Source organism: Scomber scombrus, chromosome 2, assembly GCF_963691925.1.
Source record: "Scomber scombrus chromosome 2, fScoSco1.1, whole genome shotgun sequence".
NCBI classification, from domain to species: domain Eukaryota; kingdom Metazoa; phylum Chordata; class Actinopteri; order Scombriformes; family Scombridae; genus Scomber; species Scomber scombrus.
In genome coordinates, this window is record NC_084971.1 from 27,112,352 (window position 1) to 27,139,887 (window position 27,536).

The 27,536-nt window shown below is 40.9% G+C and overlaps 1 protein-coding gene across 1 annotated transcript in view; it reads left to right on the plus strand.

The window, feature by feature from the left end:
• Positions 1–27,536, plus strand: part of LOC133994967 (protein sidekick-1-like) — a 240,242-nt gene that overhangs the window by 125,140 nt on the left and 87,566 nt on the right. Inside the window, exons 5-6 of the mRNA XM_062434212.1 lie at positions 3,868–4,001; positions 25,015–25,041. Coding sequence (XP_062290196.1) covers positions 3,868–4,001; positions 25,015–25,041 — 161 coding nt within the window. The remainder of the gene's footprint in view (positions 1–3,867; positions 4,002–25,014; positions 25,042–27,536) is intronic.

Sequence of the window (27,536 nt, forward strand, 5' to 3'; positions counted from 1 at the left end):
GAGCCTGGCTGGCACTCGCTTTGGAGATGAAGCTGCCTAAAGGCCTGCTGTCTGGACCTGGTTTACAGCGGAGTATCCCTCCTTCTGCCCTACTGTTGCACTCCTCCACCGCGAGCATCTCTGTGTGAGAGGCAGTGTGGTTTAAGAAGGTGGCATGCTGCCTATCAGAGAGAAGGAAGGAGGGCAGACAGGGCCAAGGTGGGTTCTGTTGGCAGGATCTGAGACACACACACACATACACACCCACACACACACACCCACACACCCACACAGACGCACTTACATATTAAAAAACACTCATTCATGCACTGACTTGCTTACTCCTCCTCTCTGGGCTGAGACATGTGTGTGCTAATTATCTCTTGGCACACTTGTTTATGTGTGTATGTGTTTGTGTGTTCACGCATGTGTGTTTGTGTGTGTGTGTTCAGCAGTCAGTCCTGCAGTGCGGACACCCGTGAGTGTTTATTAAATGAGTCTTGGGGCCAGACACTTAATGAAAGACCAATATGGCTTGGTGCTTTGGTTCAAAGAAGTCAGGGAGGAAGAGAGGGGTGTCAACACAGGACAGTTGTCTGCAGCGAGGGAGGGGGGAGAAGGAAGCATGGTTGCGATAGAGACTTAGACAACTGGATAGAGACAATTGCAAAGAAAATTGGAAGAAATAAATGTGCAGATTGTAATCTGAGCGAGAATAGAAAATGGGATTTGAGAGAAAGAGTCACAGTGGCTGTTTTTTCATTCTTTCAGGGGGTTATGAGTGATACAGGGAGGAATGCAGAGGGAGAAGGGAATAGGATGTAGGTGATTACTGTATTTTAATTTCCCTCTTCTGCCTGGGGATGAACTGTCACACACACACACACACAAATGCACACGCACACAAGCATGCACTGTTTTACAATTGAGTTTGTCTTTAATTAAAAGCCAGAACAATTTAGTCCAGTTTAATTAAACGTAAAACTAAAAGAGAGCAGAAAGTTGCGCGTTGAATTTATGTTATATTAAATCTCAGCGACGTCGCTTTTTTTCAGTCAGACTGAGAAGACGCACATAAAGCCGCTCGTGTGCACGCCTATTTGTATGCCTGTGTGTGTGTGTGTGTGTGTGTCTGTGTCTGACTATATTGGAACTCTTAGCATGAGATTGTACAACCACCCTGCAGCTACTCAGAGGGAACGGGGACATTTTATTCTTTTTTGAAGGGAATTCCAAATGAATTGAGGTCCTCTAATCTCTGTTGCCGGATTTCTTATTGGCATATTTCATTTCTTTCCTCTGTGTTTCCTCCGATATGAAAGTTCCATGTGAAGATTTAATGGGAAATCAAGCCTGAGACCTCCCAATTTGGAACAAATGAAAGCGTGAGGCATGCCATCAGCCTGTGTCATCACCAGTAATTTCACATGTAAATACTACATTGAAATGGGATATGTAAATGAGGAAAAAAATACTACACGAACTAATACTTTTAACTCAACAAATGTTCAGATGTTAATGTACTATCTTAATTGGTCTTGCTTCATTCTCACACCCGCCCACAGAGCTCATTTGACTTTGAATGTTAATAACTTTGTGGATTTAGATTCCCTCGAACCTCCCAGGCTCTCTCCTCCTTTCCTCTGACACTATAGGCAAGAGTAAGCATGCCTTCACTGTCTATTAATCAGCTTGTGCCGGGTAAAACAGATGTGATGAAATGGGCTGGTCACTGCAGTTAATGAGCTTAACAGCCATAAATTGCATTGTAGACTTCGGTGGAGATGCAGAATCCATTCCTACTGTGGAATAAGTAAGAGAGCACAGGAGAAAAGGTTTGGTCAAAGCTTCTATTTCAAGGAGTGAGATGCGATTGAATGCACACACACACACAACACACACATGCACACAGAAAGCAACATACGCACACACACGCATACACATACGCATCGACATACACTCACACAAATAGAGTGTCAGTGTTGGGGTTGAGGCTCTGGCTCTTGTGGATGTTCTCCTGGGAAATCACACTGAATAAAATTAGACCTGAGGAATTCTGTCTGTATGTGAGCGAGCATGTGTGTGTGTGTGTGTGTGTGTATGTGTTTGTGTGAGCGCGTGTCAAACAGCCCCATGTCATTTGCGAGCAGAGACATTCTCTTCTCTCCTCCTTTTTTCTTCGTCTTCTCTCTTCTTCTCCTTCTATCTTATTCTCTCATCTCATCTTCTCTCCTCCCTTCTCCTGTGTAGAATCAATATGTAGTTATATCAGTTGTTCCTCCCTTCATTTGTCGCACATAGAGAGATTCACTCCATGTACTGTATGCACTGCAAATCAGCTGGTAATGAAATAGCAGGTAGTGGGGATGCTGTGGTGAACTGTGATTTCTCAGTTTTCATAGATTGTACTTGTTTTCAGAGACAGATCTGGACTCAGCCATGACAAGCCACATTCAATTTTGTGTTAATTAGTCTGCATTGTTTACTAAGCTGTTGGTGCACATGGTATGGTATCGGTTTAGGTTGGCAAAAGTTGTATTATGATGCTTTGTGTGATGAATTGAAATGGATTAGAAACAACACCCAACTGACTCTGTGCCAATGGAGGTTCTTGGAGCTCATCCATTGCTGCTAATTCAGCACTGCTAAACAGTGCTTACAGTAAATACACACATCTTACACACAGATGCAGATGTTGTCTGCAAAATAAAGTTTTTCCAAAATCTAAATGCAGCACCACACCCACCCAAAGAAATGTGTGTGAACATACAGCATTCACAATGATGCATATTTCATATCTTTTTCATTATTTTTTATTTCGTAACCCTTAAATCTGAAGTCGGTCTCTCAGGGCTTTACAGTCTGAGCACAGCACACAGTATATGTGTACCTGCACAGAAAGAGACAGTCTATAAGAGTAAAAGACAGTTATCACACTTTAATATGCTTTATTCTCCCTTTGGTCATATTGATTTTGTTTCAGTGTCAGCTCTCAGGTTACAATATTGGAGGATTTTCATTTAACGACATGCTGAAAACACAAGTAGCATCAACCTGCGCTTCTTCCTGCCTGCCGGCGTCTGCTCCCAAACTGACAAGTTCAAACACATGAATATCTGAATGCTACGAATATATTTTTGGTCTCCATCGTCTCCTTCCAAAATCAACTGAGATGAAGAAGAAGAAATACTTAATTGATCCCTACATTAGCAAATTGATCCTCTGCATTTAACCTATACCATAAACACACATTAGTCTTAATTCTTGTTCCTTACATAGTTCTATTGTGCTCCCCTGAAAAGCAGCAGCGACATAAAGTCTGTCTGTAAGTGATTGTTTCTTATCTTTGTGTGCTCATGTGAGAACATTGTCAAATCTTGTGTGTGCTTGTGATTGTGTGTGTGTGTGTGTGTGTGTGTGTGTGTGTGTGTGTGTGTGTGTGTGTGTGTGTGTGTGTGTGTGTGTGTGTGTGTGTGTGTGTGTGTGTGTGTGTGTGTGTGCTGTATGTTTGTGCTGTATTGATTGCTGCAGGGAAATGAGGATGGATCAGTGTAGAGAAGGAAGAACAGAAGACAATGCACAAACAAACGAGGATGGCCAAAAAAGAATGAAAGAGACACAAAATGAGCCACATATCAATCTGAGACAGGAGGAGAGATTTATTTAAGCTCACTGAATCCTCTTTCCTTTCTGATGCTCGTATTCAATGTTTCCTCCCCCCTTATGAATTCGAAATGATCCGTGTACCAAATACGCTCCTCTTGTCTGAGTCTTAATTTGAGCAATATTCTTGTCTGAGACTGAGTGACAACATGCTCTGCTTTTTGGTTCTTGCTGTTTTTGTTTGTAATCCCCTCGCTCCATGTGTGTCTTGTTTGTGCCCTACAGAGCAATCACTTTGGACAATCAGCTGGTCGTCTTGGCAACCGCAGGGACAGACGCAGGACGTTACCATGTGGAGGCGGTGAACGAGATGACGGGAGAGACTGTGACGAGTGCTGCGATCTACCTGAGCATCTCAGGTAGAAAAAAAAAAATCACTCAACCCAACTTTGAAGTGTTTGGATCAAAGATTAAACAACTGTGATAATTGACGAGGTGCAATGTCAAGCTCGTCATGATGAGTCTGTAATTAACTCTATAATGAAATTAAGCAGCCAATTTAAGTCTCACAACAAAGCGATTCCGCAATTAAATATGACTGATTGTGGTCTACAAGATTTTGAAACTCTGAGAAACTATTACTTTCTCATTCTTTAGTTTTATTGATTAAGTTTTCTCCGTTTTCTGTGCTATCACTATAATATACAGCATCAGTTAAAGGTTTGGACACACTTTCCCATTCCTTTGATTGAGCAAGTGTGTCCAAACTTAGGATAGTGAAATTACTGTTATCAGCTACTGAGCAGGCAAATCGCTTCATTGGAACAGATCCACTGCTCAGATTTGACTCACTGAGCTAAAAGAAACCACCAGAGTGATGTCAAGCTGAGTAACGACCGGTGGCTCTTTTATCTTCTACTGTACCTACCTGCTTCGTTTTGACCTTTCGGTAAATATCTTACGGGTAATGTTACAGTAAATGGATACAGCTGATATGATCTTTCACTGGCATGTACTGTATTTGTCATTTAAACCTTCCCTGGCTAGAAATGAGAAGCCTGTTTGCCTGAATGTTTTGCACTCATAAAAAAAGAGTGAAGAGACGCAGAAGATTTGATAAAATATTCATTAAGCAAATTGTTTTTTTCTTTTCTTTTCTTTTTTTTACATTTTGGATTCAGATCCAAATGAAAACCAGCAATCAGAAACCAAATTCTAATTATTTCAATTTTAACAAGCAAAGTGTTTTAAAGTGAAATTAGTGAGTAACCCATTGTAGCCTATATACAGTATTCTGTTGATTATTCGTCGCTGTGTTTACAGACTTTTGGTATTTAAAAATATTTAAATCATAGTTGCTCACTGCTTTGTTAATATTAACTTTCACATTTAATAACAGGGTTAGTTAAGTCATGCAAGCTGCGTTTTTTAGTTTTAAAAAGTCCTGAATTCTGACTACATTTGCATAGGATTATTATTATCATGGCTGTGCTGGTGTGTGTGTGTGTGTGTGTGTGTGTGTGTGTGTGTGTGTGTGTGTGTGTGTGTGTGTGTGTGTGTGTGTGTGTGTGTGTGTGTGTGTGTGTGTGTGTGTGTGTGTGTGTGTGTGTGTGTGTGTGTGTGTTCGAGGAAAAAGGCTCCACTCACACAGGAAAAGTTTGGTTAATTTCTACCTCTCTCCGTCTGTTCCTGCTTTTGTCGTGGCCTTTATCACTGACTCTCTTTATCGCTGTATTTCTCTCTATATTGTCTCTCTTTGGAGTTGGAGGCCAGAGGATAGACTCTCCCCTGTCTAACAGTCCTTCAGCTGAAGTGCTCACTATAGTTAAATGAGAGCAAGAGGGAGGGAGGGAGCGCTCTGTCCCTTGTGGCTGTATAGAGTTTTAATTAGATTCTCTTTACAGGGTTGTATCCTTTGTCACAAATGCACACTCACACTGACACACACACACACACAATCTCATAAATATACACACAGTACCTTGTTACAGCTGTCAGTGTGGAGTGCTCCCTTGGGTGTTTTTTAGGAACACTAAGGGTATAGTTAGGCTTCACTGATCAGTCTTTGGTCATAAATGTCTGTGTGTGCATGTGTGTGTTTGTCTCCATTTATCAGTGTGTGTTTTCTACAATAAACTTTCCCAAGGTAAATATCCTTCGCTATAAAACAGCATGTTTGATTCAGTTATTTGTTATTGTGATTCAGGAGAAACAGAAGAGGCATGAATCGAATAAAAACTGAAGGGGAAACAAAAAGGGCGTAAAGGATATAAAAAGTGCAAGATGCGAAAAAGAAAAGCTTTATTCCCTGTTATAAACCTGTTGCAGTTCAGTCTGTTGGGTTTTCAAATGTAAAAGATGATTGGATCATATAACATACGGTAAACTACACTTATGACTGCTATAGCAAATAAATGTCGGATCTCAACAGAATTGTTATCATTTTGAGTTGAAAAGATTATTATACTTAAAATACATAAAACAGAATACACACCAAGCAGTAGACTGGGCCTTTTAATGATAAAGATCAACCAAAGTTTGCAAACAGTACATTTGAGGACAAAAAAGATCCATTTCATGCAGTTGAGATTAAATGCAGTTGATGAGCGATTCACCAACTTAACCAACACAAGAAAAACGTGTGAATAAACCCATACAAAATGTGTCTTTTTTTGTTCTTCTGCACTTTTTCTTTCCATTTCCTGTCCTATCTCCTTCTCCTTCCATTTCCTGCCATCCCTCTTTTCACTTTTCCGTTCCATTAAGCAGTGTGCATAGGATCAGAAGAAGGAAGTTCATAGCTGTCAGTCAATTTTTCTATTTCTAAAAATGTTTTCTTTCTTTTCAGAAATTCACCGGAATAAATGAGATACCTATTTCCTATTCTCCCTTTTCCTACTTTGATTCGAGCGTTGTGCTCAACTGAGAAGAACAGAGAGAGAGAGAGAAAGAGAAAGAGCACTTGTAGAGAGAGACAGAAAAAAGAATTAATGAAGTGATTCACGAGTGTAGACTGAGAATATGACCAACAGAAAGCTCTCCTGCACACACATTCAAGGAAAAACATTAACACTTTGGATACAGTCACATGTTTAAGACCTGCCTGTCACACTCATGCTGTGATTGACAGTCAAAATCTTTTGTCTAATCCACAAAGCCGCAAGAGTCGAGACAAGTGGTGCACAGCCAGCAGCATGACCTGCCTACTTGACTGATCCATTATCTGCATGTCCCTGACCACTATCCTGTAAGTGTGGCCTAAACTGCTGAAAATAAAAAGCATTAACTGTCATCCCCGGTCAAGCTGGAACAACCATAATTGATAGCAGCTCAACAGCTTGGTGAGAGGTCACACACTGTAATCACCGAAAGTACAGCCCACCTTTAAAATAAACAGCTCCTGGAGCTTTTCATCGTCGGCGACGACATATGGTGTTACAGGAGATGTTTTCAGTCAGTCATCGCTGCAGACTGAACATGACAGATTGACAGAGGTATAATTTTAAATATTCAGAGAATATGTACTGTACGAGATGCTGAAATAATAAGTCAACACAAGCAGAAATCTCCTCTATACACGGAGGGTCAGACTCTCCGTTCAGGTCTGGTTAATTAGTTACAGTGTACATGTTTGAATCAGTGTGTTCCCATTAGAGAGAGAGACAGTTTGAATGGCCTCAGGGTATTTCTGTTAGTGTCAGGAGATGAGGATCCCTACTCCAATTAATTAAGCTCCATGCATACCTGCTATCATCTCCCCCTCTCTTTTTCTCTTTTATACACACACACACACTCTCTTTTTCTCTCACACACACCTCCGCCTGTCAATCAAAGCAGCAGTCAGTCTCCCGGTTCCCCAGAAGAGAGTGTGCATTTCTGTGTGCTTCTCTTCAGTTCACAGCAGTGGAGGTCTTTGTAGATTTGTACATCAGACCATTAGAGGAGGAAAAATATCCCCAAAGAGACTTACTGTTGGGAGACTCTCACAGACGCCACAAAAGCACACAGACATGCAAACATGCAAACACACAGAGACACTCGGCATGCCTGGACATCATAAAACAGACGTTTTAAGGAACAAAGACGCAAGGCAAAACAGCTCCAGACCACAGACACCAGAGGATAAAAGAAATTAAAGCATCAGAACTATTAACCCACATCTCAAATATAGAAATATGAGATAACACAGAAGACAAAAGGAGAGGAGAGCGTGCAGGGTGCAGGGAGAAAAGGATACACAGGGTACACAGGAGAAAAGGATCAGGCAGTTAAAAGAAGAAAACAAGAAAAAATAAATGGAGAGAATAAAAAGAGAGGGTTGGAGATTGTGGCAGACGCATATAAGCTGATATAATTATTGTAGCCTTTTAAATGCTATCTCAGCTTTGGGCTCAATAGTTGATCAGCGGCCTTTATCTTTTCTATAGAGAAGACAGTAATGTCATGCTTGTTAATGATTGCTGAACTGCAAAAATAGCTTGGGTTATTACATGCATACATAGAAGCACTGCTTACTGAGTGCTTTATTTTATAAGAGTAACCCAGTGATTTAATATTCAACTTGCGTACGGTTGGAGAAGTTGTGAGACACACACACACACACACACACACAATGGTCAAAATTGAAACAGCAAAATCTGTTCTGACATTTAGTCCCAAGATGTAATTGATAGCATTTTCTCCCAGACCTTCCCCACTGCAGAAATGTTCATATCATCTCTTAGATTGCACGATACCAGTTTGTAATGCAGGCTTTCTATTGTAGTCATATCGCTCAGCTTATTTTCTCAGGTAGAGAGAAATCCTTGTTTTCAACGGCTGAGAACTGGTATTTTCTCATCATTAGTAAACTGATCTTGATGTGTAAATTGGTCGATCTTTATGATTCTCTACATACTGTACCTCCATCATTACTGTACAGCAGAATAAATATAAACTCCTCGCAACAAAGTTCCTAGAAATAAGTTCTTTTGAATACAAGAAAGTTTCCAGCTCATCTTTGAAGGTTCTTAGTTCTGCACAGAAATGATTTGAGCTATAAATTTCATTCTGCTGAATAAAGAACAGAGACAATTGGTAGGCAGTTATTTTATGAAGCGCTGTATGCAGCGTCGTAGCTGAATAGAGTCCAAATATAGAGAAGAGCAATCACAAAGCAGAGATGACGCAGTGACACAAGACTAACATTGAAGAGATTGTTCAAAAGAAAGCTAAGGGACAGATTGGCTCCAAGTGCACAAATGCATTGTAAAATAACCTTATATCCTTTTATAACCTTAATCATTGTGTGTGTGTGTGTGTCGTGTGTGTGTGTGTGTGTGTGTGTGTGTGTGTGTGTGTGTGTGTGTGTGTGTGTGTGTGTGTGTGTGTGTGTGTGATAGTGTGTGTAGCTGTGTGTTTGGGAGGGTCTAGGGGTCTGAGTTTGATTACCTCAGACTGGTGATTGTTGGAGAGTCTGTCTGAGATTGATTATGCCTCCTGTCAGAGACTCCCCTGGTGTCTGCCATTTTACATCGCTCCATTTCTCCCATTAACCCCCCCCCCCCCCCCCCCCCCGCCTCTATCAAGCGGGGCTCGTTGCCCCACGGCCCTGAGAAGTGACGGAGTGGCCTTTGTCAGGGGCTGACGAATAGACTCGTGTAGTATCTGACTTAGCTGACCTCGGGATAACCCCAGACACACACACAGTGTCAGATATACACACAGCGAGTATCTGTGGGTAAAGTAGATATAAAAGAAGACGAAACAGGAGAAAAATGGAGTCTATGTTTTGCTTAAAACATTTAAACAGCATATGGCACATGTTTCTTTAAAAAGCTTTTAAGAACGCATGATTTGAAGTATGTGATGCACACTGAAACCTGCGTGTGTGTGTGTGTGCTTGATGACAGTGTCTGTGTTGTTATTTTTGCACGAGTGTGTCTTTGTGTCATTTGTTTCTTTCCTTAATCATCTTCCCTCCCTTCCAGATGTTTCCTTTCCACATCACTGACTCTTAAATGAGAGCCTGCCGTGCATCTCTCTGTGCACGTGTGTGAGCATCAGTATTTATGTGTGTGTGTGTATGTGTGTGTCTTTGCTCCAGGTCCCATCCCAGTTGTTCTGTGGCGCGTCTAATTGGAGGTATTTTAGTGTCCCTGGAGAGAGAGAGAGAGTGTGCGATTGTGTTCTTGTGGGGTGGAATGCACTGTATGTGTTTTGTGTTTGTGTGTGTCGGCACGTCATAGTGTCGCAGACCCTGATACCTGCCAACCCTCATTTAAAAGCGTAAACGTACGATCAGAGAATTCCCTGTATCCCCGTGTGCAGTGAAGATGTTTCCAGCGCTGCAGCTCTCATCATGCGCTCAAGGCGTTCAGCATTTTGCAGCATCATGCCTCCGTAGCCTTCAGGGAACACCATAGAAACCTCTTTACCCAACATGGCAACATAATGATCTGTGCCACAGTCTGCCAAAGTGTTTCTCTATGTGGATAGACAGTCTGTAGCTTTAAGTGTCAGTTAGGGAATACGTCCCGGGAGAGTTTAGTCAAACCGGTGAGACAAGAACACCAGCAGACATGTACAGTAGTGAATCTCTCTCAAACTTTTTGGCTCATGACCCCAATAACAAAACGAATGCCAAATTGGATGCTGTAGCAGCTCGCCACCCCCTGATACAAGCGCAGGTGTTTGCACTGAACAGTGACACTAAATGTTTTTATTTCCTCTCTTCACTCTCAAATGATTACTCTTAATTAATTACTGACAGAATCTAAGGCAGTGTTTGGAAGCAGCTGCAAATATTCATTATTTAATTAACAGCAAGATAAAAATGGCTTATAAATATCACTCAGATGCTCAGATGTATGTCTGAGCTAAACTTAGATTATAATTGACAAATGTCGCAACACTCAGATCTGACTAGAATAGGTTAATTTGATTTTGTAGAATATTTATATTTCATTTTTTCACGACAATTTATAGACTACATGATAAAAAGTAATTAAAATAATTAAAAATAATAATTAAAATAAATTAGTTTTTTTTAAGAATAGATTCAGCTTTGTTGCCATGTACATACTTCTGTACTACTGCAGTTGGGTTTAAACAGAAGTGCAATATATGGCAAAAAAAGTGCAAAAGTTAAAAAACATTATGTGATATAAAAATGTAAATGCAGAATGAATGGTTTTACATTTGGAACCTTACTTACGTCTGTTTTTTGTCGACACGTTACATTCTCTCTCCGATCAGTAACCCAGGTGTCATGTACACATTCTGACTGTGCAGAAGAGGTTCGGTGGAAGCAACAGGCAGTGTTCACGACCTGTTATTTGTGAAAGAAGAAGAAAGTAAAATAATAAAACAGATTTAAACAGGTTCTTTTGAAAGTTTGGAGACAAAGGAAAACACCACAATGGGCTTCAGACTTGTGCAATGTGTACAGGCTCACTTGCCAAGTTACTTCAAATTTTAGCACAGCAGCGCTCCTTGTATGACCATCTGTGGTTGGTCTACACAGTATCTCATGACTGGATGTATTAACTTGTAGGAAAGCTTCACTTTTACTTGTATGATTTATTTAGGAAATTCATTAGCTGGACAAAAATGGTTTAAATCCTCAATATTCATCAGTTATTCTCATTTACTTACTGTGCATTAAAGAATAAGGCTGGAGATGTTTTCATGTTTTTCATTCCCATGTGCAGAGCCAAACCAACAATGAACTCATCCTACTAACTTCAGCACAAAGTCGAGAGGTTGTAGCACAACAAGCAGGTGAAGCACTGTCATTACTCTTTCGAGCCATTTCTAAACAAACTACCACAACCAAATGCTTTGTGGTGACGGTATGTGTCACCCTGTGCAGCATTTTGACTCACTGATGTGTTTTAATAGTTTCTGAAAAACAACAGAGCTCTATGGCTCTATAGAGGAATGCACTATATCAGGCTTTAGATAAACACACAATACTTGTAAGTAGTGTTCATTGTTGGTTTGGCTCTGCCCATGAGGTTTCTTGACAAGAAGAAACCAGCTTTATTCTTTAATGGAGGCCTGTGTGGTACTGCATATACCATCATAGAGCATGCTTTATTCATGTGCCTTTTGCATACGATTGTTTTCTGAAGTACTGCAGATACAGTAAGAATATGCCAGAGGATACGATTGTATAATATAGCCCACAGTGACGTGTGGACTACAGGATTCCCAGACCTAGAAATTCTGAATTAGTTAGTCTCTTACATAGTTACATAAGTCTTTATATACTGTGAAGAAACCATGGTCCAGTCGAAGTCGGGCATTTAAGAGTAAGCATGCATGATATTGGATTTTTTTCCAGTATCCAATATGCTGATATTTTCAACTCGTTATTGGCCAGTGCAGATAAAGATGTATGTGCATATTTTTTTCCACCTGGCTGAAGATACTATTTTGCATGGATAAGTATGATCAAGAAAGACAATATATGAAGGAAGAGCTTAGGAAGACTGTAGTTCAGGAGCTCAGTATTAAAACTTTAATGAACCTGCCAAGTCGGTCGAGCAGTTTGAGTTTATTAGACAGAGAGGATTAATGGGTAGGATTTAGTCTTGGGCCACACTCCAGAGCAGAAGGTGGCAGCAATGCACCTGATTCACTGGGTGCCAACCGCCATTATAAACCAAAAAGTTTCCTATCTTGTTTCCTATCAGTGTAGCCGAACACAGCAGCTCATCAGCAAACTGTTTCACCCTGATGGTCCCGGTGCTTCCTCCACAGGCTCCACTTCACTCAACTACCCGACAGATCCGCTGCTTCTTTTCACTTTAACCGGGGGTCAGTGCTCCGGTTGGATCCACACGAAGAGCCGGAGCTAACTGGGAGGTAGCTGAGGCTAGCTGGCTGTGCTTGCCTCCGGCCATGCTGCAGCTAATGCTCCACTAGCCTCCCAGCTAGCCCCAGCTCTCTGTGTGGATCCAACTGGAGCACTGACCCCCAGTGCTGAGTGAAGTGGAGCCTGCAGAAGAACCAGGACCATCACGGTGGGAATCAAAGCGAGGTTGCAGAGGAGAAAGCAACATATTGGCCTGTCATACGGGCAGAATTGTTCATTTCAGGCCGATGCCAACATTTAATTTAAAAGCCTTTCTTGGCAGATACTGATGATGTGCCAATATTAATGCTGCATCCTTATTTCAAAGTAGAGATTATTTAGAAAGATTGTACTCAAGCTATCATGAAGGTCGCTCAACAGATTCACTGATGCGTTTATTTGTAATCCTTATTTACACAGTTGAGTTTCACTGTATTTTTTCAAACATATTTATAAAGATAACCTTGCATGTGCGAGGTTAATTTGAAAGATCCAACCTTGTGTGAGGACACTTCAGGGCTACAATGCTCTCTTTTGTATTGACAGTCTGGTCATTTGAAGTCTGCTATTGTGGAACACACACATGTACACACACATACACACAAGCACACATACAATCATACGAACAGACACTAGTTCTCTGGTACACTGGTTTGGATAAAGAGGCTTGGTTAATGAATCAGTCCTTTGAATAACTCTTGCTACTAGAGGTTGTGTCTTGAATTATTATTTTCAATATTTCAGTTGCAGAGGATTCAGATTTTCTCTTTGTTGATCCCTGCCTCCCCTCTCTGTCTCTATCCTTATGTCTCTCATTTCTTTCTCTCTCAGTCCCCTTCTCTCTCTGTGTAATGAGGCTCCTCTGTAGTTCTATAATTAAAACCCCAGTGAACAAGACAGAGAGATGGAGTGATGGAAGGATGGACAGGAAACTGACTCATGGACTGTTTCAGTATGACAAGCCAGCTGTGTACGCGTGTGTCTATATATGTGTATGCTCTACTTGTTCCACCTAGTTATGAACTTAATTGTGAGAGTGTTTTACAGCGCAAGGAAACAGATTGTGATGGATGTCCGTGTGTGCGGATCTGACAGAGCGGACTGCAGACATACACCCACTCAAACCATCCTCAAATAATCCATTTAAGCTTATAAAGTGGACATAAAAGAAGGTAGCCAGGTAGCGAGAGAGGTGTCCAGTGGGAGAGGAAACTGACAAAAAGTCACAGATGCACAGAATAAGTTTCTCAAATCGATGAACAAGTAGAGGCTGTGAAGGTTAGGAGACCAGAGACTTGGAGCAGAAAGAAGCTCTGAAAGTTTTAATCTACTGCAGGGCACCGATTGTATTCAGGACCGATTGTATTCAGTACAATGTGTGTGTGTGTGTATGCATGCATATGTTTGTGTGCATCGCTGTGTCTTGCAGCGATGAGAGAATAAAGCAGATGCAACAATTCCCTACGTTGAATCGTTTGTTCAGTCGGAGAAGTGCAGAATAAGCAGAGGCCGGTTTAGATGGAGGAGTGCGTTGTCGTTGTTGAGTCGGGTGAAGGCAGAGATGTAGTTGATGCACTGCCGACGCTAACTAATGTACATCAGACAGATACTTTGGGTAGGGATAGCATTTCATCCCCCTCAAGGAAATGAAATGCATGAGCACACACACACACGAAACTCACACACACGGGATACTGAATGAGGTGTCAAGTGCGCAGATAAGTAGCGAGGCACTCGCGGTTTTGATGATCCTGCGATTGTCCCTATCGCCATTTCGATATACACTTGCAACCGAAGACTGTGCGTTTGTGTGTGTGTGTGTGATTCAGAGACATTAACATACTGAATAAGATACTCTAGCTAAGGCCTCATGTTGGACATCATGGAGATAGACGTTTTACAGTTTTCCCACCGAGTTCAGTAGTGGTGCTTTATTCTGATACTCATCATCACTGTGTGAAAATGCATGAGGCTCCACGACTCCAAACTGAGCAAACCATCGGGATACGATGTTCGTGTGCCAGCTTGCATCAGCACATACTGTCTATATTCAGTGTTTTCGTAAACAGGTTACTGAGTATGCCGCATGTAAATGGAACACCACTGTGCATGCAGACACACTGATTGTCTCTGTGTGTCAGTGCTTCCTGCTGTGCGCAACAGGTTATTGAAGTAGCAGGCCAGTCAGCAGATGTTAATTTGAAGAAATAGAAGTGAAGGAGAAAAAGAGATTGGGGAGGTGGGTGTGGGTGTGGGGGGAACGGAGCTCGTGAATGATGGAGCAGGGCAGCAGAGGAAAGATTGGACTGAAGGAAGAGAAGAAAGATAAAGGCTGGATAAATGGGAGAAGAGGTGATGAGGTGCTGAGGAAGGGGAAATAGAGAGAGAGAGAGAGAGGTGAGTGCCATTCATTGCTTGACTTTGCATATGTTTGTGTGTGTGTGTGTGTATGTGTGTGTGTGTGTGTGTGTGTGTGTGTGTGTGTGTGTGTGTGTGTGTGTGTGTGTGTGTGTGTGTGTGTGTAAATCGAGCCTTTTTAGACAAGATGCAAAACTCCTGGTTCCAGCTTCTTAAATGTGAACACATTGATAGTAAACATAATATTTCTGGACTTTTGATCCAACATAAATGACACGTCCTTGTAGATTTGTCAAAAACGTGTTTTGAGATTGTAATGTTTTACATACACACACATACACAAACGCTTAAATTCACACTCATGCACAGGCACATAGATATCCCATTTGTTCATTAGCTTCTACATGTTGAACTGACACCACAGTCTGGCAAACTGTGTGGGTGGTGCTTTTTAATGCACTGTCTTCATTTGTTAAAGGCTCGCTAAAATACAGCCACGTTTCACACCCATTTACAAATTCCCACACACAGCCAGAAGTGTGTGTGTGTCTGTGTGTCTGTGTGTCTGTGTGTCTGTGTGTGTGTGTGTGCGTGTGTGTGTGTGTGTGTGTGTGTGTGTGTCCTCTTGTCCCCTGCACTATCAGAGTGCATATTGGGCAATGTTTTTTTGTTTGTTTGTTTGTCTGGGTTTTTGGGTTTTTTTTTTTTTATCAGGGCAGAGTACTTACAAAGAATTAATAAAAGAAGAACAGATAAAAAAAGAAAAGAAAAGGGAGGTTAGGATTTGAAAGCAGAGGAGACATGAGGACGGAGAGGAATCGGGTTCAAGAGACACTTGAAGAAAACTAGGCGAGCAGTGAGCAAGTGCAAAATTGGGAAAGCTTTGAGGACAATAGAGATGGATAGGAAGGAAGAAAGAGAGGCAGAGTGTAAAAGTTGAAGATTGAGAGGGGATGCTGAAAACAGGAATAGATCAACAGGGCCTTTAATCCAAAAATAGTTTCCGCCTTCTCCTCCTTCCTCCTCATCCCTACTTACCTCCCCTCCACTCCCTCCTCCCATGTCTGGTTGTTTGGAGTGATTGAAGAAAAGAAGGGAAAAGATGTGTGTAGCATTCATGCATACTACACACACAGTCGCATGCAGCAGTGTGTGTGCATGTGGGCATATTGTGATCTGCAGACAGACGGATGATGTCCATTACTAGGCCGTGCTGGCTGAAGCCAGGCGGAACAGCTGCAGCCAGATCTCCCTGATCTATCACTGTTTTAATGAATCTGTTATAGCCAGCCCCAACCAATCAATCTCTGAGCCACTTAATCAATTAAGCCATTAATCAGACACAGACCCTAACTGTTCTTGCTCCAATGAGCGATCACTTTACATATATACGCAGACACAAAGACACACAAACACGTGCACTTAAACATGCAGACTCTGAGGCTGTCATTGAGAAAGATGTCATAGGAGTGAGTTCTGCTCTGCTTTGTCGCACATGTAGCACGATTCAATTCGGCTTTGTTTGTAAACTTAAAGAGGACATATTATTCACATTTAGCGGCCTATGTATTTTTATTTTGGGGCTTGATTCACTGTTAAAAAAAAACGCCTTATTTATCTGATACTGGCTGTTTTAGTTCCTGTCTCTTTAAGCCCCCCTCCCTCCTAAGTAGACGACTCTGTTCTGATTGGCCAGCTCTTGGAAGCTACCCCAAAAATGTTAACTATTCAAATACATCCGTACATATTTAAGCCAGAATCCAACCAGTAATATGAGAGCGGTCAACGCAAACAACACATGGAAAAACCTTAGCACAGCCATAGGACAGCCATTTATGGGCATGCATAGAAAAAAATAATGCAAACTAAGCATTCAGAGCAGAATGAAGCCCTGTTTTTTGACTTGCAGGCAGCATTTCTACATATGTTAACCTCACATTTTGAAACGTTGACCTTGTTTAGCATGGAGACAGTATCTGACTTCATAACAGTATGTAAATGACGGAAAACCAGAAAAAGCGTATATGTCTCCTTTAACATTCAGACAAAGATAAAATATTTGCTGGTGAGATAGTGCAGGATTAAAGGACCAGTGTGTAGGATGTAGTGCCATCTAGTGGTGAGGATGCAGGTAACAACAAACTGAATACCCCTCCCCTTCCCCTCCACGTCCAAGCATTTAGGAGAACAAGGGCCCTCTCTAGAGCCAGTGTTTGGTTTGTCCATTCTGGGCTACTGTAGAAACATGGCAGTGCAATAAAGCGGGTTCCATGGCACGGACCTGCTCCCTATGTCAAGTCAAGTCAAAGTTTATTTATATAGCACATTTAAAACAACCTCAATTGACAAAGTGCTGTACAAGCTTAAGACACACGATACAATAAAAGAACACTTATGAGTAAGATAAACTATAAAAACACAATAGATAAAAGCTAAATATAATTAAACAATTCAGAATGTCAAGTTCAACTAGGATTAAAAGCAAATGCAAAGAGGTGAGTCTTAAGCAATGATTTTAAACTTTCTAGGGTCTGAGCAGTTCGGATATTGTATGGTAGGCTGCTCCACAGGTTTGGAGCAGCTACCGCAAAGGCTCTGTCACCTGCAGGAGCATCTGTTCAGTTGACCTCAGTGCTCTGACTGGAGCATGATGGTGCAACAATTCAGATAGATAGGGTCCTGCCAGTCCATGTATGTATTAGTGTCAGGCTATTATACAATGGTTAAAACAAACGTATGAATACACTCCATTAAATGCTACTAAATTCTACACTGCACCTTTAAGTGATGATTACCAAATCACTATGTTGTCACCGTTTGTTGGTCAGAAAAAAACTAGCAATGATTTGGGCCTGACAACTGATCTGACCTAGTCTGACAAACACTGAGCGCCAGATTTACTGAGACTTTTTTCAGGTGCAGATGTAACACATTCTGCCCAAACACATGTGATGTATTTATCAAACAGACCCAACAGACTGGAGCCATTAGCATGCCATTTGTGTGAGTGTTTGCGCAAGTAATAAGAGGAAACATATTAACAGAGGGTGATTATGTATTCTGCTGGATTTATTAGCGCCACACAATTTCCAATGTTCAGTTGTGTGAGGAAAATTCTTTGCCTTTGAAGACCAGCCGTGAATATAGTGCAGATGGGATTTCTTAAAGCTTCAAAAGGAGGTTTAGTAGTGATAAGTAACATGAATTAACAAAAAAAACAATATTAAAAACAAATATTAAGCAATTAGGCTTTTACTAATGAAAACAATATCTAATTAATGTAACTCAAATGAATAGTGGACAGTTTTGGTTTGTGTTCATCAATCTAGAATTTGGACTTTACATCAATTAACTAAAATCACTCCAAGGTGCAACTTTTCTCTTTTTTCTTAAAACATTTTAGTGTGCGTTTGGCTCCATTTACTTCAGTACTAAAAATCTATATGAACACCATCTCTACCTCCACCTGCTCCGCTCTGAGCTATTGGACCTGCTGTTCTGTCTCTCTCGCTCTCTCTCAACAGGTTCCTGCTTTTGTTTAGTTTTTTGTATATTTGATTTGATGATTTGTTTTATCTCGTTTTTCTTTCCCGTGAACATGTTTATTCAGTCTTAAAGTATTAATACTTAGATATATAAGCCAAAGATTTTAATATCATAATTTTATGAGTAATTGCCTAACAATTTATCTCTGGATGATTGAACCACAGCCAAAGTAAATATTTTGTCATCAAGATCACGTTATCATTTATTTTACCGGCACTATGAGAGCCTGTGGATTTGATAGAAATCCCACTGCTGAACTGAGCTCTCTTCTTCCTCGCAGGACGTGTCTGGAGGGCAGTCCAAGTCAAAGCCCAAGAGCTGAATGCAGAATGAGCCGCCGTCCTAGTAAATCAGACACCGAATACACACATATTGCGGCTACAAACTCAATGAAAACTCCAGAGCACATTTGGCAAAAATGCTTTCTTAATGAAATTTAGTAATTATTCTTTCCCTCTTCTATTTTCCTTTTCCAGATTAGAAAGGAAAAGTTGAAAATTAGTGTTCTCATGCAATGTCGGTGCTGTCCTGACATGACTCTAACCAAAGTGCACCTATTACCCATTGTGTAATCTTTGTAATTGATTAGTTGTTCAATATGTGGTCCTTTCTGGGTGCCAAGACTGTGTGTATCTGTGTACTTTACGGCCCTCATCGTGAATTGAATAGTCTTATTTTAAAGTCTTAAACAATTACTGTATATAGATTCAGTGAAAAAAAACCAACAACAACAGATGGATTGTGAATTAAAATAATTATAAATGAGTTGTTTGGTATAGGAAGCTTCTTTTAACCTAATATGTGATTATAGATAATTGTGAGTCACAGCCTGCCATATACTGTGATACTTTGTCTTCTTCAAAGGGCTTATCCTAAGGGGATCAATAAATTCTAAGTACAGGATTCGTATTTTTTTATTCTGCCTCAAAGACTTTGAGCCTCTGTGTGCGAGGTAGCTTTCAAAGAAGTGCCCAAGGAAATGCCAGGACATGTTACCCTCCATTGATCTGTCACCTTCCTCCAGGCCCTGTCCCTTCACTTGTTTGGCATGTAGTAAATGAATGGACTGTGTCAAAAGCAGAAGCTACACGGGGAGAGGAGAACGCTCAGCTGGAAAACCACTTAGTTCTAAAGAAGGCACTCAGAATTCCGTATCGTCTTATATATGAGCGTTATTTACTTACGCTGATGGTCTCTTAGACACAGTTCTTCAAGTCTGGAGGACAGAGTGAAGCGATGGAAAAGAGGTAGAGAGATAAAGATAAGGCAGGCGAGACAATGAAGATGGAGTGTGAGATAGGGGTTTGCCCCGCAGCACTCTGGATGAAGAAGAGAAAAAAAATGGGAAAACAACCTGATTAAGTAATGATGCATCTTGTCTTTCTTGTCGCTCGTGGTTCCGCATCCATCTGGTATTTCGCCCTGAGGTGCTGAGCACAGGACGGGGGAACACACACATACACAGCTGCACTGCATCTCTGCCTTTTTCAAGAGACACCTTTTGGTGTCTACCCCCCCCCCTTCTCCTGTCTAAGACTTGTCTTTCATCCCTTAGGTCTTCTCTCTCACCTTTTTAATACTCTTGTGTTTCTCCTGCAGGATCAGAGGCTTCCTATATTCTCCTCTCTTCTATCAGAGGTGCAAACTTGCAATAGCAGCACTCGTCTTTTGAATTGGAAATTAAAGCTCTCATTAGGCTCACAGTATGAATTGAGGATCTATATTTATTTGCCATTTTCATTACATGGCACTTGCGTTTTTGTTTTTTTTGTTGTGGTTTTTTGCATTTCTCCCTGTACCTCTGTTGTTTCTTTTAGAAGTTAAATGTTTGTTTGTTCGTCAGCCACAATGGCACATTTTTATTCATCATCTCAGTTTTGTGCTCTTTGTTTTTCTCTTGAGGTGATAAGAGGTAATGCTTAACAAGGGATTTGTGTTTTGGTTTTTTCATCCTTTATTTATTTATTCATTTATTTTTATCTCAAGTGCACATTCGAGTGCAATCATCTGTTTCAGCACAAACAAACCTAAAGCCTTAAAAAGGAGAGGAGAGCACAAATGACTGTATACAAGTGTTGATGAAGTGGAGGTTTCAGCAATGAGAGCAAAATGAGAGACTAAGAAGAAAGGCAGGGATACGCTAACCTTTTGATAGTAAGCAAAGAGAATGTCAAAAACCTAGTGACATTTGGGATTCCATACAACGATGATTGACACCAACTTTTACCTGTACGTGTATGGGAAACTGGCGGCGTGCGTGCGTGAGTGTGTGTGGGCATGATTGACATGGTAAATTGGAAAGGTCAACTGGTGCTAGTGTTTGGTGCAGACAGGCAGACAGCAGGAAGATGTAACCTTCCCGGAGTCTATGTTTTTGGAAGGAGGACGTAGAAAGAAAGGATATGGGTCGGATAGAAGGAAGTGAAGTAAGTGTAGTGTTGTTGTGTTCAAACTAAAACCTGCTCACTGCTGTTTATATGCTACTGTGTAAATGATGGCTCTCTTCAATTCTGGTCAGATTTACAAAGTGAGACAGACTGCTGGGTGTGAGGACAGGAAGCGCACAGACTATGAAATTTTATCATCCGGGTCCGTCAGGAATTGCTCCAAGGTCTGAGGTCAACACTCTTGCCAGCTTATTATTTTATTGGGCACAACTGTGTGTGTTCAGCCCACTCTCCCAAGAAAAACGACATTATGGGTCATAAATTCAGTAGCCAAAAATGACCTATAGTTACGTTTGACACCATCGGACAGACACCATCTAGTTGTCGTAGTAATTATGACCCATAGAAGTGATGCAGTTCAGATGGCGTCTATATTAAGTGACACATATTCTGAGGAAGTGGGTTGGATAGATAGATAACAGAACCATAACCAAGTGGGTTTTCTGCCTAAACCTCACCAAACCTTAACCACAGCACTCCATAATCAATCAATCAATCAATCAATCTTTATTTATATAGTACCAAGACAATACCCTTTTCACAAACACCAAATAGTGATTTCTAACAATGTTGGAAGTCTGATGATAGAAGCAGCATATTAAAAGACACTCCTATGGGTCATTGTGTGTGTGTGTGTGTGTGTGTGTGTGTGTGTGTGTGTGTGTGTGTGTGTGTGTGTGTGTGTGTGTGTGTGTGTGTGTGTGTGTGTGTGTGTGTGTATGACATCCGTGGGTCCTTATGTTTCTCTATGTGAGTGTGTCAGGATTGGAAATTGGAGTGTTACATTTGTACACCGGTAGTCATTGATATGAATTTCAAATAGGTGCGTGTCTGCGTGTGTTAGTGCGTGTGTGTGTATGCGTGCGTATATGTGCATGTTTGTGTGTGTGTGTTTTAGAGCGAGAAACAGGAACAGAGAGAAGGGATGGCGTGATTGACGGGGTAAATTGGAATGGTAAGGGTTTTGAGGTTGAACTCTGGGTATAAAGCACCTGCGAGAGAGAGAAAGGAAAAGACCCCAAACGTGCTGCTAAAAAAGTTTTGCTCTGGGAAATGTGACAGTGGATGCCGATGTGGTTGGATGGGGAGAACGAAGCAAGGCAGAGCAGGAGAATAAACTGTCACCAAGGGGTGAGGGGTGTCTGGTTATATGTAGATGGAAGGAAAGATGGACCGGCGGGGCTGTTTTTGTGTCCTGGGGGGGGTCGACTGGGTGCAGTGCTGCAGCAAAAAGGTGACCCACAGCTGGGGACTTAAGGGTCAACACCTGCACAGGTCAGCTGGGAAGTTAATACAGTGAGACATGACACACATAGCAAGAGCAACCTTTATACACACAAAAGGACAGATACTACGCAGGTATTGTTGTATGGAATAGCAGGCAGGACGCACAAATGCTATACTTATTCCCTGTTGTACACAAACACACAACGCAAACACACACACACACACACACACACACACACACACACACACACACACACACACACACACACACACACACACACAGAGTGGGAAACACACACAGAGGACATGGTGACCTGCTTGTTGTTAGGTCCTTCAGGCAGCTGAATACACAGCAGTGAATACATGAATACAAATCATGAAAGACACTTAGGCAAACGCTAATAGTTTCACATCACCTCAAACTGTATTTTAAACACATCACATTAATATCAACCATGGTAGTGAGTACTTTTATGTAAATACACGACTAAGAGTTCACAGTTTGGATCAGGAAAGCTTTACCCACCTGTACTGGTGTCAGTGCTGTGAGACACACATCAATAAAGTCATTGATTAAAACCACACCTGATCCGAGGCTTTTCAAAAAGACTGGGGGAAAAAAACAACAAGGATGTGAAAGTTACTAGAAAATGTGTTTAGTGGATTCAGCTTTGCAAATTTCAAATGCTTTGTAGTGCTGTGAACACACACACGCACACACCCTCATTCTCTCTCTGTCTGTTGTCCCCTGATGTCCCCATTGTTTCTCTGTTCCCATTTGAAACTGAAGATGACTCAGTATGACACATCATTTGAATACACTCACAGAATCGTATGCCCCCCAGACCAAAGCCTGTGTGTTTCTGTGTGTGTGTCCGTTTGCATTTGTGTGTGCGCTCTGACCCCCTTTTAGGTTCCACTCTAAAATAATAGACTTCCCAATACGGCTCGAGTACTTAACAGCACAGACTGTGCTCCAGTTGAACAGCTTTGTTTAGCTGTGTCTTCACTAGGTCTGAGCATTGTTTGTTTTTTTTAATACCTGACTGATATTAAAACATATCTTTTTTTAAACTCAGTTGCCACTTTGTTATGTACACCTTGCTAAAAGTAATCCGGCCTAATACCGCCTTGTAACACAACGAACCTGCATGAAGGTTATAATGTTCAGTTAGTTTGTTGGTTGTTGAGGTTTCTGTTGTTAAATAATATTTTTTTTACTAGGATATAAAGATATTCTGACCCTTCAGGATGACCTATTGGTCTCTAATACCAAATGTCTGAACAACAAATCTATTTTTTATTCATAAATACCTCATTGATCATTAAGAAATGGGGGATTAATCCTTAATAGAGTTTTCAGTGAGCTTAGAGAGCATATTCTTTATGTTTGTTTATGTAGAAAAAGCATTCACAGTCACTATACTATGGTTACCTAAAACAGGAGAACATGACAGCCATCATGATTTCAATTAATGTGAAAAATACAACAAGATCTTATAATGTTTTATACAAATAAAGCTCAAATTTAACCTGAACTAAACTCTAATGCACAAAACATGCATCAGTTGCAAATAATTAAACAACAACAAAAAATATTCATATTTATATGTGCATATTCTGAATAACTAAGAAAAAAAGGCATAAAATGTCAGGCTGGTGATTAGGTTGTTGTTGTTTCTCTCAAATGTAGAAATAGGCAGTATGTAAGTAAGGGTTAAATCAATGAGTGAATATTCGAAGTATATCTCAGTATAACTTCGTATAAACACATGCCGCCTTAGAAAAACTTTATCTAAATAATAAATAAAATAATAAACGCAGTCTGAAATTGGAAAAATCTGATCAAAGAATAAAGTAAGCAAGACTTTGACTCAGATAGTCAGATAGTCTGTGGCAGCTTTCAGTATGTGACAGTTTTCGATACTCAGTGCTGTGGACACGTTTCAGTCAGCACAAACAAGTACTGAGGTTCAGTATCCAGCCCGAGTTCACAGATTAATCTTAATTTCCGACAGAAATGAGAAAAACCTCTGAACTGTTTATTCTTCTGAAGTTCTCTCTGCTCTTTTGGCTTTTTATATCTCCTCCTTCAATGTTTTATGGCTGCTTTTGTTTTTCTTCCTCGTCAGCCGGCTCGCTCGCTCTTTACCACTTGCCCCATACGCTCTGTGTGTGTGTGTGTGTGTGTGTGTGTGTGTGTGTGTGTGTGTGTATCACATCAGCATCAGTGCAATGTTCGTTCTGCCTGTGCAATGGACACACACACACACATACACACACACACACACACACACACACACACACACACACACACACACACACACACAAACATACACTTTCAGATGAAAAAAAACAGACAAACAAACACACACACACACACATTGACAGTATTCTAGTGTTAAGCGAGTGGCTGACTTGCTGAATAGTAGCGTGACGGGCTAGTGTATTGATAGATGAATAGTGAATGTAGATTTTCTACCAGTGGAATGTCAATGCCATCATTTTCTCCCAACCTACAGTCTTGCTACGTACCTCCAGACGTACGACAAATACAGGGAGGTGGGAGATAAAAGGAGAGAAGAAAAGAGTGAATGAGAGAGACAAAATGTGGTAGCTGGCAGTTGATGGATGGGCTGCAAACAGCTTGTCTTCCTCTGGACTCCATGATAACATGGCGTTCTCTCTTTGTTTCAGTCTATTTCTTTCTCTCATCCATTTTTCTGTCTAGTGCTTTCTATCCTGTGTTTGTTTTTCTTCCTCCTTTACAGGGAAGGAATGTGTGTTTTTTTCTCTTCTGTTTGCCTCCACAGCTCTGTGATGCATTAGAGCTGCTGATTTGTGAAAGCCTGTATTTTCCTTTTCTTTATTTATGTGTATTTTTCTAAATGTGTCTTTTTGCTGCACTTAGAAGAAAAAGACTTGAAATCTAAATGATATCTCTCCTGTTTTCTGACTCCCCTTACCCCCTGTCTTCTACTTCTTTGCATCTCATTCTCTGTGACTGATGGACAGTTGGCAAGAAGAACCGCATGTCAGCAGGTAAAGCTGCCATTTACATTTACATTACCTTCCCTGCTCTTTCTTACTGGCTCTCCCTGTTTGCACTGAGACAAATATTGCTGTGACCCTTTGCTCCCAATAGAAGGTCAGAGCTAAGGGTTGTTTAGCTAAATGCTTTGCTGAAGGTTACTGTTCAGTAGTGGCAGTAGTAGTGGTGGGTGCACGCTGTAAAGGATGCTCTGAAAGTACAGTATCACCGTTTATGCCTCATGGCTAGTAAGAAAAATTCAGAGATGGACACTTCTAACCTCGAGATCACCCTGCTGCAGGCCCGCATCTATGGGTAGTGTAATAAAATCTGACTATAGCGTCAGTGCAAAGGTACACATATTTATCATGGTCCATTCAGAGCAAGATATGTGGTTCAAAATGCAATTTGATTTCAATCTAAAGAAGTCTTGCTACAGTCGAGACACAGAAAGAACATTAATTCAGTATGGTAACCGCAGATGAGAAGCAACAGCTGGAATAGCCACTGCAGATTTAAATCCCTGTTTGTTAGTATCAAATTGTTGTCCTGTAAGTTATTAGCAGCACTGGACAAGCACTAGATTAAATAGACAAAACTTGAAGCCTCACATTTTTTAATCTACGTTCGATCGTCAGTTGCTTTTAGTTTTTTTCCAAAGTGCTTGTCGAGAGAGAGGCCAGACAATGAAGTGTCAGACGACAGTAACTCAGAAAGAGTCGTGGTAGAAATTCTCAAGTAGCCGACCAAGAACAAGAGCAATGAGAAAGAAAAACAAAACAAAAAAACAAAAAACTATTGGAAATTTGCAAGTGCAAGAAAGAAACACCATAAACCACACAGCCACCTGACATGGTATATAGTCCAAACTATTCCATAAAGGCCTGTGTGGCTGCTGGTTTTCATACAAACCAAGCAGGAGCACACCAGACTCGACTCAATGAATCATCTGCTCTCAATCTTCAGGCAACTGATTGGTCGGATCATGTGTGCTCTTGGTTGGTTTAGTTTAGACCTGGTATATATTATTATGTGAGTATAGATTATGTACAATGTTGATATTTGCTGTCTGAGCTCATCACTCTTCATGATTGAACGCCAAGCTCAGCAAAGCAGGGAGTGATGAAAAGACTGAGCAGAGCACTGGTGGCTTCAACACAGCACGTTGCAGCGAGGAGATAATGCCATTAGAGTGTAACAGTAGACTTGAACTGAAGTAGCTCATGATTTTCATTTCTTCATCACCTGAGTGTGTGTATTACCTGAGGTTGGCTAAAACACTCAGAGGTGTTTTTTCCCCCCACATTCTGCATTCAAGCAGCCTTTTAGTGCAGATTCACAGCGGTCCCAAGCAATTACAGGAACATTTATCTCTACTGATATGCATCCACTGAATTATAAAGAAAATAAAGTATTTAAGCTGTGATATAATGTTTCTTCATAGGCGCATCCTGTTATAATTACATCTATGCAATATTGACATATCACCTTTTGTGTCCTTTTTAGAGAAGAATTACTCACTAACCATGTGGAAAAGTGTCTTCATTTTTTCAGCAAAGATGAGGTGTTGATGATTTTCTGGATTAATGGGGGAAAAAATATTTTATCGTTGCTTTCCTCCACTCTACCAAAAAAAAAAGTTTGCAGGCGTGAAGTCCTTATTCCCGTATAGTGACGATGATGAAATGTTACCTCATTATGTCATTGTGGGTTTTGTCAAGCAGCCAAAAAAAACACTAACTAAAATAATAGTGAAAATTAATCAAACACTGAGCAGCTCCTATGGTAACTCCTGCTCTGCCTCTCCATTACTGCTGCGTGTTCCCTGTTTCTTCTTCCTCTTCTTTCTCCTCTCTTTCTCTCTTTGCCTTCCCATCTCCTCCTTCCATCACTTGTACGCAGTGATGAAAGAGATTGATAGAAGCATAGCTGCAGGGAAGTAGTGGTGCCGGGGGTGTTGCAGCACCCTCGCCTCCAGGTGGATGGCAACGTATAGGCCCATTTATGTTGCTGCAATATAAATATAAATATATTTCTGTTGTGTCTGAGCCAGTCTGGCAAAAAATAGACTCTGCACGTAAAGATAGTGAAGCGGGGAAAAGAACCAGGCGTGCCCGATAAAGCCTGAACGTGATGCAACCGCTTTCTGTGGACACTCCACCTCTACCGGTCCCTGTAAGCTATATTGCTTTTTAAATTACGTTGGGCAATGCAAGCTTTCCAGGTGATTTTTTTATGGCACGTTGTAGATGTAAAAGTGTTTTCTTTCACAATTGACTTTAAAGATTAGAGAGGCTCCTTTCAGTATCTGTAAACGTTTCTATTCGTGCAGTAATGTCACTGCAGCAAATATCGTGAGACATTTAAGTAGCAAAACTAAAAAGCTGTGGTTGTAAACTTGACAGGACGGAGGAAACTCTCCAGGGGAAACAGAATTAAACTTTAGCGTGTGAAATAAACATTTTTTAGACAGCTTTGGAGGAGCTCAGGACTTACAATGAGGAAG